This window comes from Macadamia integrifolia, chromosome 11 (genome assembly GCF_013358625.1).
Source record: "Macadamia integrifolia cultivar HAES 741 chromosome 11, SCU_Mint_v3, whole genome shotgun sequence".
Taxonomy (NCBI): Eukaryota; Viridiplantae; Streptophyta; class Magnoliopsida; order Proteales; family Proteaceae; genus Macadamia; species Macadamia integrifolia.
Genome location: NC_056567.1, coordinates 5,523,369 through 5,543,701, shown reverse-complemented (window position 1 = coordinate 5,543,701; position 20,333 = coordinate 5,523,369). Strand labels below are relative to the sequence as shown.

At 38.6% G+C, this 20,333-nt stretch overlaps 2 protein-coding genes across 2 annotated transcripts in view; one reads left to right on the top strand and one right to left on the bottom strand.

Moving 5' to 3' along the window:
* The window catches only part of LOC122093951 (uncharacterized protein sll0005-like), a 42,086-nt gene extending 28,848 nt beyond the window's left edge, over positions 1-13,238 (top strand). Inside the window, exons 11-12 of the mRNA XM_042664516.1 lie at positions 7,120-7,350; positions 12,838-13,238. Of these exons, the coding sequence (XP_042520450.1) occupies positions 7,120-7,350; positions 12,838-12,972 (366 nt within the window). The 3' untranslated portion in view covers positions 12,973-13,238. The remainder of the gene's footprint in view (positions 1-7,119; positions 7,351-12,837) is intronic.
* Positions 13,239-16,213: 2,975 nt separating this feature from the next.
* On the bottom strand, positions 16,214-18,080 carry LOC122093378 (F-box/kelch-repeat protein At3g24760-like). Its single transcript, XM_042663711.1, has one exon. It carries the CDS (start codon positions 17,852-17,854, stop codon positions 16,694-16,696), a length of 1,161 nt encoding a protein of 386 aa, XP_042519645.1. The 5' UTR covers positions 17,855-18,080; the 3' UTR covers positions 16,214-16,693.
* Between the last annotated feature and the right edge of the window lie 2,253 nt (positions 18,081-20,333).

Below are 20,333 nucleotides of genomic sequence, written 5' to 3'. Positions count from 1 at the left end.
GTACTTTCTGAAAACAATTATAAAACTACAACTTACGTAGCTAACAACTACCCCAACCACAATAGGAAACTAACTCTAATAACAATAGGAAAGACCTCCATGGTAACTTAGACAAAACCTGCAACTAAGACAAACACTATCCCATGGTATGGAGGTCTATGGACACCCATAGACCCCTAACTGATACATATACACTCTTAACACTCCCCCTCAAGCTGGAGTGTACGTATCTCCCATACATTGCTTGGAACAACCACTAACAAATGCAGGCTGAAATAGCGCCTTATCATATCACCAAGTTGACTTTTGGAGTTGATAAACAAAATGGAAATAAGATTCTTCATGACGGCACTTCTCACAAAATGACAATCAACTTCAATATGCTTTGTTCGTTAATGGAAAATTGGATTGCTAGCAATATATAATGTAGCTTGATTAGCACAATACATCTTCATTGGATGAGGAACTGAGAGCCCCAACTCTTATATGAGAGACTTCAACCACATCAACTTAGTTGTAGTATATAAGCCATAGATCTATACTTATCTTCTACACTGTGATCTAGCCACAATAGTTTTCTTCTTACTCCTCCAAGAAACAATATTACTGCCAACATAAGTGCAATATCTAGTGTGAACCTACGACCGTCGGCGGCACCAACCCAATCAGCATTGGAGACCCTATAATCTTAGTGTGGCCATGACAACGATAAATAAGGCCTTTGCTAGGAGCACTCTCAAGATACCTCAGAATACGACAAACAACATCCTTAACCACTTTGTTGGCTCCTTCCCCCCTCCGCCGACGCTCGTTGGGCCTGTTGCACTATTCGAGTGTGCCTTTGAGCCGTTGACCTGGCCAAGCTCTCTTCTGGATCCTTGGCAGACCAAACGTTTTCTCAAGTTTGCTCCCTAATTGAATCGTTTATCCCGGTGGTTTCTTGGCAAGCTCTTTGCAAGGCTTGTAACCCGCAAGGTTGCCAGCCACGCTTGGCCGATAGCCTCCTCACTGTCGCCCTCCGAAAGGCCGCGCCCCCCTTCACGGCTGTCTCCTCTGTGAGGCCAGCTTCTCTCTTAGCCGTGGCCCTCCGCAAGGCCCGCTTCCCGCCACCGTGCTTGCCTTTTCTGCCGGAACTCTGATTCATGTCTTGACGGCTGGAAGTGAGAGTGATGAGATCTGTTGGTAGGGTTTGGTGGAACCCTACCTGTTTTTCCCTGTTTGCCCCTCCTACTTTGGGCTGCTGGGTTCTTGTTCAGCCCATATTTTATGTTGTTGGGCTTCTTACTCCTTTTAATTATGCCCATATGGATTTTGTGTTGTATTAGATATGTCATTTGTGACATGTCTTCCACTCCTCAAGCCCATTGGGCCTTGGATGCTGTCCTTTTGGACTTTGGTTACCCTTATAGGGTTTGTAATCTCCCTTAGGGGATATATTCTCCCTCCCCCTTCTTTTTATTAATTCACCAAAAAAAAAAAAAATCCTATAGGATTCTTCTTGAATTGACTAATGACTCCAACAACAAAGGAAATATCCGGATGAGTGATAGTCAAATAAATCAGTTTTCCAACATGCCTTCTCTACTGATGTCTATCTTCAAAGTATTCACCATTACAGACACCAAGTTTCACATTCGAATCCATAGGGTTGTCAACAGGTTTACTACCTAGCCTATCTGTTTTAGATTGAAGATCCGGAACATACTTCCTTGGGGACAAGTTGGCACCTTTCTTACATGAAAAACTTCAGTAGCTAGAAAATACCTAAGAACTCCTAGATCCTTCATCTGAAAGTGCTGTTGAAGATATGCCTTAAACTCTTGAATGCCTGAAAGGTTATTATTTGAAATAATAATATCATTAACATACACAATTAGAACCACCACCTTGTCACCCTGATGACGTATGAACACAGAGTGATAAAGAAAGCATTGAGTGAACCCATTTCCATAGATAACTTTTGTGAAGTTTGTGAAGTTATCAAACTAGGCATGTGGAGACTATTTGAGCCTATAAATAGCGTTGTGAAGACGACATACATAGATGCATTCTCCTTTTGAGCAACACACCCTAGAGGTTGCTCTATATAAACCTATTCCACAAGGTCAGAAAAGCATTCTGAATATCAAGCTGAAACAAAGGCCAATTAAGGTTTATAGGCAAGGAGATAAGAATTCGTACAAAATTAAGTCGCACCATCGGAGAGAAGGTTTTAGAATAATCAACACTAAAAGTTTGAGTAAACCCTTTTGCAACAAATTGAGCCTTGAGTCATTCAACGGACCCATCAAGAAGATATTTAACTGTGTACACCCAATGACACCTCACAAGCTCCTTTCTTGGTGGTAAACTGGTAATAGTAAGAGTCCAATTCTAACGATTCATCCATCTCAACATCCATGGCACGTTTCAACCATAATGTACCAAGGTGTCCTAATACTTAGTAGGAACAAACACAATAGAAAGAGAGAATGCAAAATTTCGAAGTAAAGGTGTTAGATGAGACAAAATAACAAATTGAGATATATGACAAGTAACATATAGCAAGTGCTGGTTTTTCCATTCAACAACAATATTTTGTTGAGGAGTATATGAACAACTACTTTGATGTATTATTATGCCATGTGCAGAGAAAAATTCAGATATCTCACATTGAACATATCCTAAAGCATTGTCGGAACAAAATATTTTAATTGACACATCAAATTGAGTTTTAATCTCAAAATAAAACTATTTAAAAATAGACAAAAATTCAGTACTATCCGTTAACATATATATCCAAGTTAGATGGGTGATCATCAACAAAAGTGAAAAAAAAAAATAAACAAAGCCTTATTGACTCTTAACTCAACATGGACTCCAGATGTTAAGAGAGTAATAAGAAAGGAGGGCTATAAGGACCATCATGAGAGGGGAATGACGTACGATGATGCTTTCCAAGTTCACATGCTTCACACTCTAGAGGAGAGATTTGCTTGCAATTGGAAACTATCTATTGAAGCTTGAAAAGGGGGATGTCCCAACTAGTAATACCATTGAAGAGGAGTAGTAGTATACAAGGCAGCAGAAGTAGCCATATAAGTGGAGTCATTAAAGTAGTAGAGGCCTTGAAAACACAATAGGTGGGGTAAAATGGGTAAAATGTGACTAAGAATTTTAAATATTTATTGACTAATAGAGCTGATTTGGGAGTTGCCCCGATCAATGACAAGCTCCGGGAAAGTGGTTTGAGGTGCCACGGTCATATTTAACGGAGGCCTAGGGATGTCTTAGAAAGGGGTGATCTGATTGCGATTGAATGAATTAAAAGAGCTACGGGCAAGTCTAAAATGACCAGAGGAGAAGTAGTGAGGAATCACATGCATAGCCTTGGCCTGTCCCAAGTATGACCTCAGATAGAGCCGATTGGAGGGCAAGGATCCATATAGCCAGCCCCATTTATCTGAGATTTTGCTGACTTGCTGGTGCTGGGCTTCCTTCCTTTTACTTTCATTTCCCCTATTCTATTTTGTATGGATCCATTTAGTCGACCCCATAGATAAGGTTGAGTTTGTTGTTGTTGTTGGTTAATTGACTAACATGCATACAATTTAAAGGTAAATTGGGAACATGAACAAATGTTAATGAAGGAAAAGAGGGTAGAGAAACAAAACTAGATTGTCAATTGACAGACATACGATTTAAAGGTAAGTCAGGAACATGAACAAATGTTAATGAAGGAAAAGAGAATAGAGAGACTAAACTAGAAGCAATCACATTAGTAAAGGATCCATTGGCAAGGATGACCTTAGAATGATGTGCAATCTTCTGAGGTGAAGAAAGTAGGGGAACTTACCATTCATATGGGTGGAGGCCCCTGAATCAATTATTATCTATCTAGGTAGTAGATGAAGTGGTTGTAAGCATGGCAGATGTACCTTTGTTAGCTAGGGTGGCTGTGGAAGGGGAAGGACCATTGGAAGGCTGAAGGTTCTGGAGAAGCTTAAGAATTTGACAATAATCATCACGAGACCCTGAACTAGATGATGGAGCTCCAGATGAGGACGCTGGTTGGTGTCGCCAGAAGAACCCTTCTCAGTATTACCATCAGAGGCAACAATATTGGCTGATGAAGAGCCTAGTCAGGTTTACCATGTTTTTCCCAGCAGATATCAATAGTGATTTAACTTGCCACAAAACGAGTTATGGTCAATCACTCTGCTGTTCACCTGTACCACGACCTCCGTGACCACAACTTCTCTATGAGCCATGCCCTCTCCCGGAGAAATTAGAGCCGCGGCCACAGATAGCAACAAAAGCAACGTCATCTCTAGGAGAGGCATCATGGCAAGAAGGTGTAACATGTTGAAGACATGCCAAAGCTTCATTAAGTGAGGGGACCCTTTCTCCATTTTTATATATTCATAATTAGAATTTAATCCAGCCATAAACTTGGCAACATGAAATTTTTCTTGCTGAAGCTTCAGGTGTTCCAGATTGGTGGTGAGTAATTGATGAATGTTGAGCTTTTCGGTCATACCTTTAAGCATGCCAAAGTATTCATTTAGAGACTTGTCCCCCTGCTTGAAATTGAAAATTTTATTATAGAGGTCATAAATGCGAAGATATGTTCTCTTGGAAGAAGGTTTGCTTCAGATCATTCCAGACTCCTTTTGCAGTGGAATGGAACATGACGTTGGCGGCAATAGGCCAATAGCAGGGTTCATGCTGTTCCATAACCAAGGAAGCAACGTATCATTCTTACGCATCCATTCCTCATAGGCTTTGATATTGGCACGGTCTTGGGGTCAGCAGAGGGAGAATCAGACTGAAGATATTGTAACTTCCCTTTAACACTAATATAAACCTTTACAGATTGAGCCCATAACAGGTAAATTGAGACACCATTGAGTTTAATGGATGTAATTTGCACATTGACATGATCAGTGGAGGATTGGGATTCAGCCCTCATGAGCAAAATCAAAGAATATGTTGAAACAGCCAATAATATAGGTAAAAATAAAATACCAGCAACAAGGTGGTGTCAGGCAACCACACAATAACCCAAAAAAAAAAAAAAAAACTGGATGCAAATTGAGAACCAATAATTAGATTTTCAGAACTCAGAAAAGAGCTCTAGAAAACAAGGTACCACCAGTAGAGAAGAGGGATTTCAACTCCCAATTATCAGCAGCTCAGACAACTTCCAAAACAGAATCAAATATACTTTTTAACCTTGAACATCAGTCCGTAAAATATCAGTCTTGTTTGCAGGATAGAATCAAATTAATTTCTGAAGTAAGAAATCTGATAAGAACCCAAAAACAGGGTACTGCCAGGAGTGAAAGAGATTTTCAATTACTCATGGATCAGCTAGGCTGATCACCTGCAAAATTGGATCGAGTCACCTGTAAGGGATGCCAGTCTCTCTTGAAAAAATCCAGAATCCTCCACTGGTAGGATGAGAAGTAATTTGAGATTTCAATTTGCAGAAAACAGGAGCAAATCTCCGGCCACAAACTTCAAGTTGTAAGCTTTCTCGTCTATAAGAAATATTTCACTCCATGGAAGGTATTAATCAAGTAATAAGGACGATAGTTTATCATCAATCTCATCAACTAGGCCCAAAAGTGGATAATATGCAGCACTGGGTTCTGCAACCCTCTAATGAGAAATTATTGAGACTTTCAAAACCAGAATCGAGTTGAAGGGGAGGCTTAATGATGGGGCTCTAATAACATATGATTAAATCTTAAGTAAAATTACTAAATACCTGAACCAGAGAAGAAGAGATGGCAATCCGGCTCTTCTATAGCGTGGGAGTGAGCCATTTATCGTCTAGCTCACCACAGGAGCATGACACCTGGATTTTATTGATCCTATGGTGTGGGTGGCCTAAACCTCAGAGAAAAATATACATCGACAATACACCTTATCATTTTTTCTATAGAACAACGAAAAAATGATACAATGAATCAAAAAGGAGAAGAAAAGGAGAAAGACGAGCAAAGTTCAGATTTCATGAATCATGATACAATGGTTTTGCAACTCCGTCCCGTTCCTTCGACGATTAGAAATGGAGAACCAATGATAGTTTTACAACTCCGTCCCATTCTTTCAATTGCTTATGTTGAAGATAAAGAAGTTCAGATTTCTCAAAGCCTGGGAGTCTTCGATGCTTTGGACCTCTTCTTGACCACATATGCGCAGTCGGTGAGAGCCCTCTGTTCTGGCTATACTCCTGTCACGGCAGATAAACTTCGATGCCTTCATTCTCCTCGATGCATCGTCACTACCAGCGCCGATCAAGACCTAATAAGAGGAGTTTTCATTGACTGGTTATTCTTTTACTGTATGGAGTCCCCCAAGTCTTTCTTTATAACCAATGAAGGTGTTTTTTTCTCTTTCTCTGTTTGTAAGTCTTTTTTATTTTTTATTTTGTGTTAATCCATGTATTACCAATAAAGCTGTTCTTTTCTATCTCTGTTTTTGTTGGATCATGATTTGAATTAGGCTTTTTGTATATCTAAAGCTTATGAATAAATTTTTCTTAATCAAATTCAGTGTCTCCTCCAGCATTGGTGTCAGTTTTAATTCATACTACAGTGAGCAATATAAGATTCTGCAACTCTATTCATTATGGGTTTAATTCATACTAAACTGAGCAATATAAGAGGGATTTGGCTCTTCTGGAGAAAGAATGATAAGGTGTATCGCCTATGTATATTTTTTCCTAAGGTTTAAGCCACTCACACCATAGGATCAATAAAATCCAGGTGTCATGCTCCAGTGGTGAGCTGGACGATACATGGCTCACCCCCGCGCTATAGAAGAGCCGAATCCAAGAGATGGGGGGAAGAGAGAGAGAACACTTATAATACTTGCTGAAAACAATCATAAAAGAAAACAACCACTTACATAGCTAAAAACTACCCAAACCACAATAGGAAATTAACTCTTATTATGATAGGAAAGACCCCCACCGTAACTTAAACCACTTGTAAGACAAATACCATCACATGGTATGGAGGTATATGGACATCCATAGACCCCCAACCAATACATATACACTCCAAAAGATAACAGTTAGATTTGAAACACATAAAATCTTCTAACTTCTGGCTTTGGCATGTAAAGCAGGTTGTGAAGGGAATTGATGCAGTTTCGCGAGAGCAGTTGGTACAAATCATGGCAATCTTAAGGATTGGAAATTCGGCACCAATTTTTACCATGGTTTCTGCATTTGGGCCATTTAAGCGTGAAGCACTTATACCTACTATTACAGATGAGGACAGAGTTATATTGAACAATGTTCAAAAGGTTTTGGATTTCTTGGCAGCTGGAACTTTAAAATCCAAAACATTGGATCAGGTATGTGTAGGATTTATGCCCACAATAAACAATCATATGACAAAGGAATATTTTTCTCTCATTTTGAAATTATTAATGTTTTTCATTTAAGTTTCTCCCCCAACCCTTGGTGCTTATTTATTTTGTGGAAGTTCAGTAGATACAACCTTAGCACTTCAAATATGGTTATAGCATAACATGATTTGTTGTTTTCATTGTTATTGTGAGTGTACATGTAGTAGTCTAGTAAGAACTTGAAATCAGTTTGGATGCCTTGTCTTACTTATTGTTTTTAGTGAATCACCAATTATTCAATAAGGCCCTGGAAAACAAAGGGATCCCCTTAAAAAGAAAGAGACAGGGAAAGGAAAAAAGAAAAATGAGTTATACTGATACATCCAAAATGAGAACACCTTTAAGGAGGGGAATCCATAGTTACCAAGAGACAAATTTGTAAGTCCCAAGCAGAAACTGATGTAGATCGATTGGTTGGTCTGAAATATAGTAGAAGAAAGAACCAGCATCCCAACCAGTCCCAATCAGTCGGGTCATAGGATGGTCCAGCCAGCCAAGCTAGTGTATGACAGCTGTAGAGCTAAATAATTAGCTCTTCCAATTTCTATTGTGAGGAGTAATTTTGTCTTATTCTAAAGACTTGGTCAACAAGGAAGAAGAATTGATTCATCCCTTCTAGAAGACTTTGTTTCTTCTTCTTAAGCTTCCTTTTCGATATGTTAATCATGTTTAGAAAGCAAATAAATTCAGTTTAAGAAAGTCTTAGTTAGTAGGTTGTTTCTATTTTCTTAAGTTTCCTTTTTCCTTATTTTTCCGTTCTTGTAACCTCCTATTTTGAAGGTTCGGTTAAACCTGTCATGTAGTAACCCTTTTAAAGATACCGATACATAACTCACCGTATCTTATTGATACCCACTGATACCGATATGATACGGACTGATACTTTAAACTGTGCTCCTGCATCCATCTCTTTCCTTGACATAGATGTCATTCGCGCACATCCTATTCCTACACTTGTGCCATTTAATGATGCTCTAACCACTAGCTCACTACATCATCTTTACCACTGAAAGAGTATTAGCGACGTAAGGAGAATGTGCAGCCTGCTTCAATTCTTCCTGCTTCACAACCTATCACAGTCTGATTCTCCAGCTGAAGGTTCTACTTCCTCCTCATCTCCTGATGACTTACCAGTTGTTCTTCACAAAGTTTCCCATGTTTATGCTCAGAATTTCATGACTGCTTATCCAATAGAAAATTTTGTTTTTGTATCCACCTTTCATCTCCCTTCCATAAATTTTCTTTCTCATTATCTACGAATTCCATCCTAAAATTCATTATGAGGCTTTATCACATCCTGGCCTCCTGGGTGGAAAGAGGCTATGGAAACGGAAATGGATGCCTTGATTTCTCGCCAGACATGGACCCGGGTGGATTTACCTCCAGGTAAGGATCTAGTGTGGTGTTGCTGGGTTTACACAAGTGAAGGGATAGTAGTCTCACACCACCTCTCGTTTGAGTGAATCCTCCAACCGAACAAAAAGATGTTTGGAGTCAATGCCAACTTCTTCTTCTCTCAAGGAAAAGACACGCTTAGTTGAGCCGGGGTTATAATGTCAAAAGAGACCTCCCCCACACCATTAAGTACAATCCAAATGGCTCAGTTGAATGGTTAAGACCTGGTTTGGTTGCGAAGGATTATACTCAGACCTATGATGTGGATCAATTGATCCGTATACTTATCTTCTTAGATATGAATTTAAACTTACCTCTATATCAATTGGATATCTGAAATGCTTTCTTATATGGTGATCTTCTATATGAGGAGGTTTGATGGAGCAACCTCCAGGATATGTTGCTCAAGGGGAGAATTATCACAGAGCTTGTCAGTTAGATAAGGAAATTTATGGTTTAAAACAATCACTTAGAGCCTGGTTTGCAAGTTTAGTTCAATTGTTACTTGGTGCGGATCCTCAGAATGTTATTTTAATCACTCTATATTTGTTCGGCGTCGGCATTATAGAATGATTGTATTGGTTGTGCATATAAATGATATTATCATACCTAGAGGTGATGCATTTGGGATTTTAGAGATAAAATCTTATATATACATCAACATTTTCAGATGAAGAACTTGGGCTGCCTTAGATATTTTCTTGGTATTGAAGTGCTACAAAGTAGAAAAGGATTAGTTTGTCATAGATAAAATATGTGTTAGACCTTTTGTCCGAGACTGATATGCTTGCTTCTAAACCAGTTGATACTCATAGGATCCACACAAGTTTGGGACAGATGATGGCAAGGAATCTGATGACAAGCAGCAGTATAGGAGATTAATGTGGAAACTTATTTACCTTATTGTAACTGGACATGACATATCTTTTGTTGTTGGAGTAATTAGTTAGTTTATATAGTCATCTAAGAAGATTTACTGAGAGGCAGCATGTCGAATCTTAAGTTATCTCAAGGTGCTTCAGGAAAATTTCTTATTTACTAACCTAATCTGCATATTGATTTGGTTGGATATTTTGATGTGGACTGGGCTGGTGCTGACAGTGATAGGAGTTCTACTATAAGTTATCACACGCTCATTGGTGGCAATCTCGTCACATGGAGAAGCAAGAAGCAAATAATTGTGGCTAGAACCAGTGCTGAGGCTGAGTATAGGGGCTATGGAACATACAGAAACCGAGTTGATGTGGGTGAAGTATTTGCTTCAAGAGTTGGGGTTTCTGGTTACGAAACCAATGAAGATGTTCTGTGATAATCACGCTACTATTTACATTGTCAGTAACCCGGTGTTTCATGAAAGGCCCAAACACATTGAAGTTGATAAGTCACTTTTTGAGGAATGCAGTAATGAAGAAGTTGATTGATACTCCTTTTGTTTCTTCTGCAAATCTATTGGATGATATGTTTACAAAGCATTTGTTTAGTCCTGCGTTCCGTAATGACTGTTTGAAGTTGGGCATGTGTGATTTATATGCTCCAGCTTGAAGGGGGAGTGTTAAGTTGTGCATATGTGTGTACCACAGGGGTATTATAGTTAGATGCTGCGGGAGTTAGTTTTGGCTTTTATTTCTTGGTTGTTTCTAATAGTTACAGTTGAATTCAATTAGTCTTCTTAGTCTTCGACTACTGCTGTCCTTGCAGTATTGTACTTTGATGTCTACCTATACAATCGGGAGGGGGCTGCCTCTGGACTATGGACTGTCTCTAACTTGCGGCAGTCTCTTCTCTCCCTTCTTCCTCCTCTCTCTTGTTCTCTATTGTTAGTGCTGGTTGTCTTTTTCTGGTATTGTTACAAGACCAAATGCTTTTGTTTCAAAATCATATGCCGCGGTCACAAGGCATCCAGGGGGCAAGCAACAGTCCAAACAGAGTCCTGTTTAAGGTATTTGGAGTACATACAGTCAACCCATGGACTTGCGTTTAGAAGCCAATTTTCAAAGAAACTTGAGGATCCCTGCTAAATTCACTTCTTTGATTTTTCTCAACCCAAGTCCCCCTCCTTTTTGTGAAGACAGACTGTCTCCCAACTAATGGTGTGTAGGAATTTGTTGTTATCTGTGCCTTTCCACAGAAGGCACTTATTGAAGACTATTTTATGCATGATGGATTGCGGGAGCTCAAAGAGCCCCGTCCAATAAATATAGGAGCTCTGCATGACTGACTGAGTCAGTATCAATCTACCTGCAAAGGACCAGAATCTGGATTTCCACAGAGTTGGAGCTTTTTTCTAAGGTTATCCAAATTAGGAGCACATTATAATTTTTATATGAAATGCCTAGAAGCTCTCTCAGTATAATTTTTTATGTTTCCCAGAGAACAGCTAGTTGTACAAGTTCTTTCTCATCATTTGTCATAAATAAGTTTTATACCCCGCTTGTTTCGTTGATATCTCTGTCTTCCGTTAGCTTCTGTCTCGGATGACACTCTTTTTTATGCGTTCACTAACACGACGACCCGCAGCTTCTGCTTCCGCTTCCCCTTCCCCTTCCCCTTTCTATCATTAGAGAAAGCGTTGTCGCTTCAGCCCTTTCCAAGGCCATAGAACACATTTCTTTCGGTACACGTGCACACACGCATAAGGCCTTATTCCCTTAAACCAAGCAATAAGTATGGTTTTTATGGTCCGAACCTAGCTTATGAGCATTATAAAGAATGGCATTCTAAATCCAGCTGTATTGTTTGTTTTCTGCTAGTCTTATGTAGTTCATTTCATGTTGAACTTGAATCTTTTGATGGACAATGTTGAAAAATGGATGGAAAATGGTTGGAATTCTTGAATCTCAGAAAAGGTATTGCTCTGTGCACATCCTTATGGTTGCATTTTTAGTATGGATATTGAAGGAAAAAGAACTAATTTTGAGTTATTTCTTCATTTTAACTAAGAGTTGTGATTTGGAAATTGGACTCTATCCTTGAGGAGGCTTAGGTTTTGATTTGGCTTGGACTGAAGTAGATTTTCATTCATTCCATAGGTGCCTTGTTGTCCTGGATTATTTTCTCTCAGGAAAACAATGGGGGTTAGCTTTGAGATGGACTTAGCATCTACTTGGGAAATACGAAATATCAATGTCCGTTCCAAATTAGATAATAGGTTTTTGTTGCATAGTTTTAGCCCATTGTCCTGCACATCAGTTTAATGATTCTGCAGTTTATCTTTTAATCTTCAGATTTTCTTAGCTGTTCAAAACCCTTGCTGTTAAATAAAAGTGACAGAATATAGAGGATGATGTTTCATAGAGAATTAAAATAGGATGGATGAAGTGGAGAGGTGTCTGGAGTGTTGTGTGATTGACGTATTCCTTTGAAACTTAAAATGAAAATTTTATCGGATAGTCATACCACCGGTATGGTGTCTGCTATGGAATGTTGGGTATTTAAGAAGCATCTTGTAGATAAACTCATTGTAACAGAGATGATGTTGAGATGGATATGTGGCAAAACTAGAGAAGAAGAATTATCATATTAGAACTGATGTGGGAGTAGCTCCAATCATGATAAGCTACGAGAAAGTCATTTTAGGTGCCATGTCAAGGGATGCCTTTGGATGTTCCAGTATGGAGGAGTGATTTGATTTAGATTTAAGGAACTAAAAGAGACGAGGGTAGACCTAAAATGAACCTAGCAGAAGTGGTGAGGAAAGACATGCATAGCTTAGGCCTTGTATCATGTATGACCTCGAATAGAACTGATTGGAGGGCTATGATCCATGTAGTCGACCCCATTTAGTTGAGACAAGGCTTGAGTTGTTGTTGTTTAAAACCTTACTGTTACATCTATAATTAGTTAATATTACATCTGCATCATTTGGTTTAGATCCCAAATCAACTTTGTTGTATACTCATATTGGAGAATGAATATGATTTATGATTTATCGGTCTCCCTATCTTTAGATTGTAATTTTATGCAGAAAGTGGATTATTTACCAACTAATCTACATTCTCATCAAAGTAGTAGCTTAATCTTCGATTTGTGAATTGGCAGGGTGTGGATATTGCCCAGGCTGTTCAAGTGCTTCTTCCAGTGTTGCCAGGTATCTCAGCAACAATTCTCCCCGAGGTGCTCAATCGGTTATCTTCACGAGTGTTAGCACGCTTAATTCGGGATACATTTTTGTAATACCTTCTACTCTTCAAGCTAATTAAATGTGCTTATAATAATTTAGTTAAAAAAAAAAAGAATGTTCCTATAGTGATCAATTGAATTACTTGAAATGAAAAAGAAAAGGCCTCCCTGCATTGTTATAACTGGTTGGTGGAGGAAGGGAGAGAGGTCAAAAACTGGCCTCCTGTACATATTTGTATATTACTTCTTGATTCCATGAATGAGTTTCAAGTTTTAGCTGGATTCCATGAATGAGAAAAAATAAAAATAAAATACTCCAATATCATATTTTGACAGAATTAGGTCTTTTACTTTGACTATTATATTTGAAATGGCTGTAACACATAGTAGAGTCTTGCGAATTTAATAATGAGTTTTTGCTTTTGACTGAGATCTTTTTGCCCCTTAGAAGTTCAAAGGTTATTAGTTGGTACTTCGTACCATGAGGCCAAAGCAGTCAAATTAGTTGCATACAGGGATAAGGACAAGTACAATTTTCTCCAATTGGAAAACAGTTCTTTTACACTGCTCCCTTGTTGACTGCTTTCAGAGTAGGAAACTTGACGCTTACTTTCTTACCGACAGTCCTATGAGAAGAAGGAAAAATAACCCTGCCGGTCTACTCTAGTGAAACCAAACTCAGCCGAAGATGAACCATAATCTAAGCCTATCTAGCATTCGTTTCATGGGTGAAACTACCAATCTACCAGGTACAATCCATTTCGCCTTCGTAGTTGGTAGTTGGTAGTTGGTAGTTGGTAGTTGTTCAAGTCCTTGCTATTTATTTATTGGGAGAGAGAATGCTTCCCAATGGCGCATGTACACACTAATCCACGAATATCTTCAATGTGTGATGACATAGTATTTTTACACCCACTGTTTTGGTGTAGGTATACTCTATTGGATAACGTTGTTTGTTTCTTATTTATTTATTGATGAAAATGCTATAAGTACAGTAGTTACTATACCTCCTAATTCACTAGTTAAAAACATAATAATTATTGGAAATATTACCTTGTAGATTCTCTGAGCCTCAAAAAGCCTAATTACATATCAGAAAAATATTTTTATTTTGACCCCCTTTGTTTTACTGGGTTCCCAATGTCTAGGATCCAGTAAGACATGTCGGGATCAGGGTTTCAAGAATTGGGATTGGATCATCCGATTCTTGTACAGAAAAACCCTCAATGGCACTAAAAACACCATTTCCAAGGGCTGATCTAGATCAATCCTGGCTGATTCAATCCGATCCAAGTCAGAATCTGTTAGGACCAAACCTGATCCTGATTTGTTGGATATGTATGTCCATCAACTCCGGTTTATTAATAAGATTATTTATTTTAATTTATGCATAATATTTTTTTATTGGGCTTGTAAGTTGTTCCATGGGTTTTCACTTAAAATCATTCTCGGCTAGGGATAGGACAGGACATCCTATTCATATGGTCGTTACATTTTATGTTATCAGGGATGTGATTTCGGTACAAAAATGTAAGTACACATACTGTGTGTGTATAGAAAAGAATATGGTAATAATCTTGCATGTGTTACCGCCAGTTGTGTGAGGACGAGACTCGTTCTTGTCACTTGACCTAAGAGATCCTATTTGTTGCAGTGTTGCATCACATGTTTTGGAAAACTAATGGTTGACATCCAACGAACTATATACTGGTATACTGGACACGTGGTACCACATTATTAATAAAAGAGATCGTCAACATGAGATCCACTACCCTTAATTGGGAATATCAATGAGAGAGAATGTCTGTGCTTGATCAAACAAAAATTTGGTACCAATGTCGTTTTTGTAAATTGTTTAGAAAGTTATTTTTTAACATAAAAAAAATAATAATATTTTATTTATTAAATTTTATTTGAAATATTTTTTTGCGTCTGATCATGTTCACAGAATCTCTGAAAGAGACATGTACAATGAGTTGGGGTTTGCCAGTATTAAATTACATGCTCTGTAACTCATTAAGGGATATTGGAAAAGTGGAAGGCTTTATATGCAAATTAAAGAGATAATATCGCATGACAAGATTTGAGAATATTAAATGGTTAATTATCTTTTTATTTATGGTAGTGGATAAAATATAATTTGATTATATTTGTCACCCATAATAAGAAAGATAACAATCATTTTTATATTCTACCTCTTCCCACTTTAAAAGCAAAGTAGCTGTTCAATTTGTAAATTGTTCTTTACCTCCAAGATTGGCTTTCTTTGTTTAGGAAACAAGGATTTGACCAAAAGAGAAAACCCTAAAAGAGATTTGATTATATAAGAGACAAGGGAGAAAGAGATTAAAGTTTTTTGGAACTCCCTCTCTTCTCTCCCATATTTTCTCTCTCCCTTCATTCTCTCCTTTGTGAGTGAGTGTGTGTGAAGGAGAAAACCTTAAAGGTGGATTGCTCTTCTCCAATTAAACGTGGATAGTAGTTTCAAAGTGTTGTGATCGTTCCCTACGATTGCTCAAGTGTGGAAGAACTATTATCTGAAGAAGAAACTTCAATTGTAGTTCTAAGGTAAACTGTTACATTCCCATGTAGTTAATGTTTATGCAGTGGTTTCAAACGCAAGAGATCCCAATCTGATCCCTTCCGCTATACGATTGAGTTTCTGCCAACATGATTATGTTTTTAAACTCTGGTCTAGATGGTACTGTGAGATTAGCAGAACCCATCTTATGCACAAAAGAAGAGGAGTTTCACAGGGTAGACCTATAGACTTAACTGTAGGACTATTTTTAGATTATGGTCATTTTTTGAAAAAATGATAGAGTTTTCCTTCACCCGCTACAAATGAACTTTCCTTCACCGAAAGGATGTAGGGTGTGTTTTTACCAAAAAAAAAAGGATGTAGAGTGTTTGGATGGGACCTTAGAGACATTTTCAACCATGTAATAAGAGTAATGAAGATCTCTTTGAAGAAAAGATAAAGTTTACTTCATCGCAAAGATGTAGGTTGTTTGGATGGGAACTTAGAGACACTTTCAACCATGTAATAAGAGTAATGAAGACCTCTTTGAAGAAAAGATAAAGTTTCCTTCATCGCAAGGAAGTAGGTTGTTTGGATGGGATCTTAGAGACATTTTCAACCCCGTAGGAGGAGCAATTAAGACCTCCTCCACGGGTGGATAAAAACTTTCCCTTTGAAAAAAATACTAAATCAAGCAAGATGGCCCCATGCCTGTTGAAAAGTTTTTCTCTTAGCTCAATTTAGGAACAGCTGAAACATGAAATAAACAGAAACTTTAAACAACAAACAGAAAAACATATACCAACTGTAGAGGAGTTATATTTTACATATTTTCTTCCCCAGGGAATGTTGGCTGTAACTGAAACCTAGTGGGAAAAATTGTTCATACAATAATACATTTATACCCTTATTATACAAATAGAAAGGAAATTAAGATAATGATACGAATGTTATGACCCGGTGGTCAAGCAGTTTAAACAGTCTCTCGAGAAGTCTACTTCTTCGGAACTCGCACATGTGAAAGTCTTGCGTACCAGGTACACTCTTTTCAAAGGAAATTAAGATAATGGAAAACTAAATCTAAATCCAAATTGGGTGATTATTGCACAATAAAAGTCAACTTTCTAGGTGACTAAGGGCATGTTTGGAATTTGGATTCAGGAAAAAAGCCACCCAGAAAAACCCAATTTTCTTAGGTCTGGCCCCTGTTCTTTGCTGCATGTGTTTCGGTCTCTCATGTCTTCTCCATCCTCTTCATCCCTGAGAAGTGAGAACATGTTGGAGTGGAATCTGAGAACAGAAGCTGATAACCTTGTGAAATCGATTCACCTGTGCCGGCAAATTAGGTACCTTTCTCCAATTACATTTACTCAAATCGCTGCTAATCTCGCAAACACAAGCTGGGTATATCTTGTGATGCTCTTCATTGAACACATAGATCAAATCCCCCAATCCCACACACTTCAAGCTCGCAAATTTCTCATCTTCATCACTGTCAAACAAGCATTCCAGCAGGTCTTGAGGCATGATCGCAATCTCAGTGAACTCTGTCGTCTCCTCATCGATTCTCCACAGGTTAAAAGAGGGCCCTCTTGGGTTGTTGCAGAGACCCGCCAGGATAAGCTGGTCTCTGCAAGCTAGCAAGAACGAGAACATCACCCCAGGTGGCCTTAGCGTCTGCACTTCACTCCACAAGTGGAGCTTTAGATCGAAGGAAGATACGAAGCAGGAGTAGATGCCAAAGACGAATACTTTCCCTTTGAACAGAGCAGATGTGAGCCACTGAGATGAGTTGCCGGATCTGAAATGGGCCGGCAAGGGAGGGCAGACCTCCCAAGTATCAATCTTGGGGTCGTAGATCTCGACGGCCAAGCGGTCCTCGATGTCTACTAGGCCACCGATGAATCTGACTCCACCGACGACGATGAAACGAGAAAGACCCAAATCGTCATCAAAGACGCTGACGAGGGGATTACAGCGAGAGAAATTAAGTGGTGATGTTTCTCGCCATGAACGGCAGAGAATGGGAGAGTAGCTGAAGCGAGAAGTGGTGGAGGAGGTGGTGGTGAAGAAAAAACCACCAGAACCGAGGAAGGATTCCTCTTGGCAAGGAGAGGGGCATAGATTGGAAGGGAGGCGGATCCACTCATCAGCTTCTGGATCGAAGGCGAAGGCTTGGTTGTTCTTGATGAAGATGTTGTTCTGGCCGAAAAGGAAGAACCAAGGCTTCTTGACTGCGGAAACGCGACAGGAGAATGAAGGGTTAGTGACGACGGAGTGCCAGAACTTGCAGACTGCACTGGCTCTCACAATGGATCGGATGGGTAGGTAAGAGAGGATCAAACCTGTTAAGTCTGAACCCAAATAAACCCAATCAGATGATACCGAACAGATTTGTGAATCGTTTTCTTTCATTACTACGAAATTAATGGTGAAACCCCAGAAAGGAAGATCACTATTCGTCAATGGATTCGATCAATCCTATAAGGGATAAAATCAAGATGGATTTCTTGCTTTTATGGTATGGTCAGAGGAAGGAATGAAAAGGAGGAATAAGAGGGTTTAGACTTTAGAGCAGGTGGTCGGCCATGGTGGGTTGGTGGATTTCAATGGCGAAAATCGAGGTGGAGATCTTGAGACCGTTTCTACTTTCAGCTTGTGGAGAAACCGCAACGAACGAATAATTTATATATCTCATACAGTGGAAAGGTGACACGTTAGACGACGAGGGCGAACATACGCGTGAGAATCCGTACTTGGGTCACATGGCATTAGTTGGTTTCCTCTTGACCGGTTTAACCGTCACATTGTAGATCAGAAAGTAAATAAAAGTGGATCGGGTTTTTGCGCACAACGTCTAGAATCCATGGTTTACAGTTAAGACTATTGGGGTATCTAATCTCATTCGTTCTTTTAGCTTTCGTTTCTCAATGTCAATGTCGTCTTAGTAGAGTGCTTTCGTCATTGATCTTCTTTTTGATTCTCGCACATTTCACTGTTTCATCAGAAATTCTCTCTGCCCCTATCGTACTCCAGCTTGGTAGTTTTCACCTCTGCCCAGGTTTGAGCCCTGGGATTTGACGATGAACTTGAAAAGCTACCTACAGATGCTTTACACCCAATCATTCCAATTAACACTTGTATCATTCTCGTATGGGACTGATCCACGTAGATGGAATCCATGTATCATTCTCGTAGGGGCCTAGTGGAGTGCTTTTGCCATTGATGTTCTTTCCATTCCCTACGCATTTCACTGCTTCACCAGAAATTCCCTCTAGCCCTTCCGTACTTTAGGTTGGTAGTTTCCATCGTCTGTCTAGGTTTGAGCCCTAGGATTTGACGGTGGACTAGAAAAGCCACCTCCAGACGCTTTACACCCAATCATTCCAGTTAACACTTGTATCATTCTCGTATGGGACTGATCCACATAGATGAAATCCATGTATCAGACAGTACGAGAAGAGGACCTGATCCACAACCAAGGTTAATGTGGCTAAATCCAAACCACCGTTGGTTGGATTTATCACAATACGTACTTGAGCCACATGACATGAGTTGGTTTCCTCTTGACCGGTTTAACCTTCACCAATATAAAAATTCAACAAGTCAAACCTATGTTCCTTCTTAGACCAGAAGGTAAATGTGGTTAATCCGAACCATCTTTGGTTGGATTTATCACAATTTTCGATTGGTCAGATGTTAAATTCTTAGTTTCACATCAGTTTCTTTGTTTTATAAATCAAAAGAAGGTGAAGAAATGCATCCAGCAAGAGTTTTTTTTGTAAAGAATCTATAAAAGTCAAAGTTCCTGCTATGAAGAATAAGTAGCGTGTACAATGAGAAGGGGGACCTAAACCCACCAAACTTACTTTAGACATATGAAGCAGAGGAACCCCCCTTAGCTAATGTATAACTTTCACAGTTTAAAGAATGAGTAACAAAACATTGTCGAAGTTATTAGAAAGCAATCGTATTTCAAGTAAACATCTAAAATACAATTAATATTTATTTTTGGAATACATTTTAGGTCGATAATGTATTCTAAAAAATAATACTAAATATAACCTTAGTTTTCCACGCATGATCTTAAACATTTGAATCCACTATTTATTAGATGTATATTTGTCATCTCATCTCCACAACCTCAACATTTTGGAATGCATTATCGACATATAATACATTCTAAGAATGCATACTAAACACATCATAAGAATATGAAAAACATGTATATTAGTAATGGTTAGAATACTATGATGTGCATGTATAAATGGGATACATGCCAATATAAGAGAGTATATGTTTGAATTTGAGTATGAAATTTAACAATCGATTCATCCTGATCGTCCATTGTCTACCCAATATTAGAATTATCACATCATTTTGGTGTGTGATTAAATTAGATGGGCCACTAAGAAACGTTATCAACATTAAACTATAAAGTGGGAAGTTTCCCTTATTATGATGCATGGAGAATTCATTTAGTTTGGAACGACCATGTGTAAAGAGGTGTGTGAGGCATATACCTGTGGACAAAATTGATCCATAAAATGATCCACTATGTTAATTAACATAAGAGATGAGGTTAAAGTGACCTAGAGGATCCCAATCGAGTATTTATGGCACAGGTGTGTTTATTTATTTATTTGGTAAAAGTAGCATCCTTTATCAAGTGGTCCAATATGACTCTTACCTAATATCATAATAAAGTAAAGAAAAATGATGAAAAATACATAAATCTATGAATAATTTACAAGTTGAAAATGTAAGGGAAAATATATAATTCAAGATTTTGACACTTGACCAATATAGAATATTTCTTCCCATCTGACACTTTTGGATTTGTTCAATTAGAGTTGGCAATATGTGGTTGGTAGATTTCTTTTTCTTTTTTTTT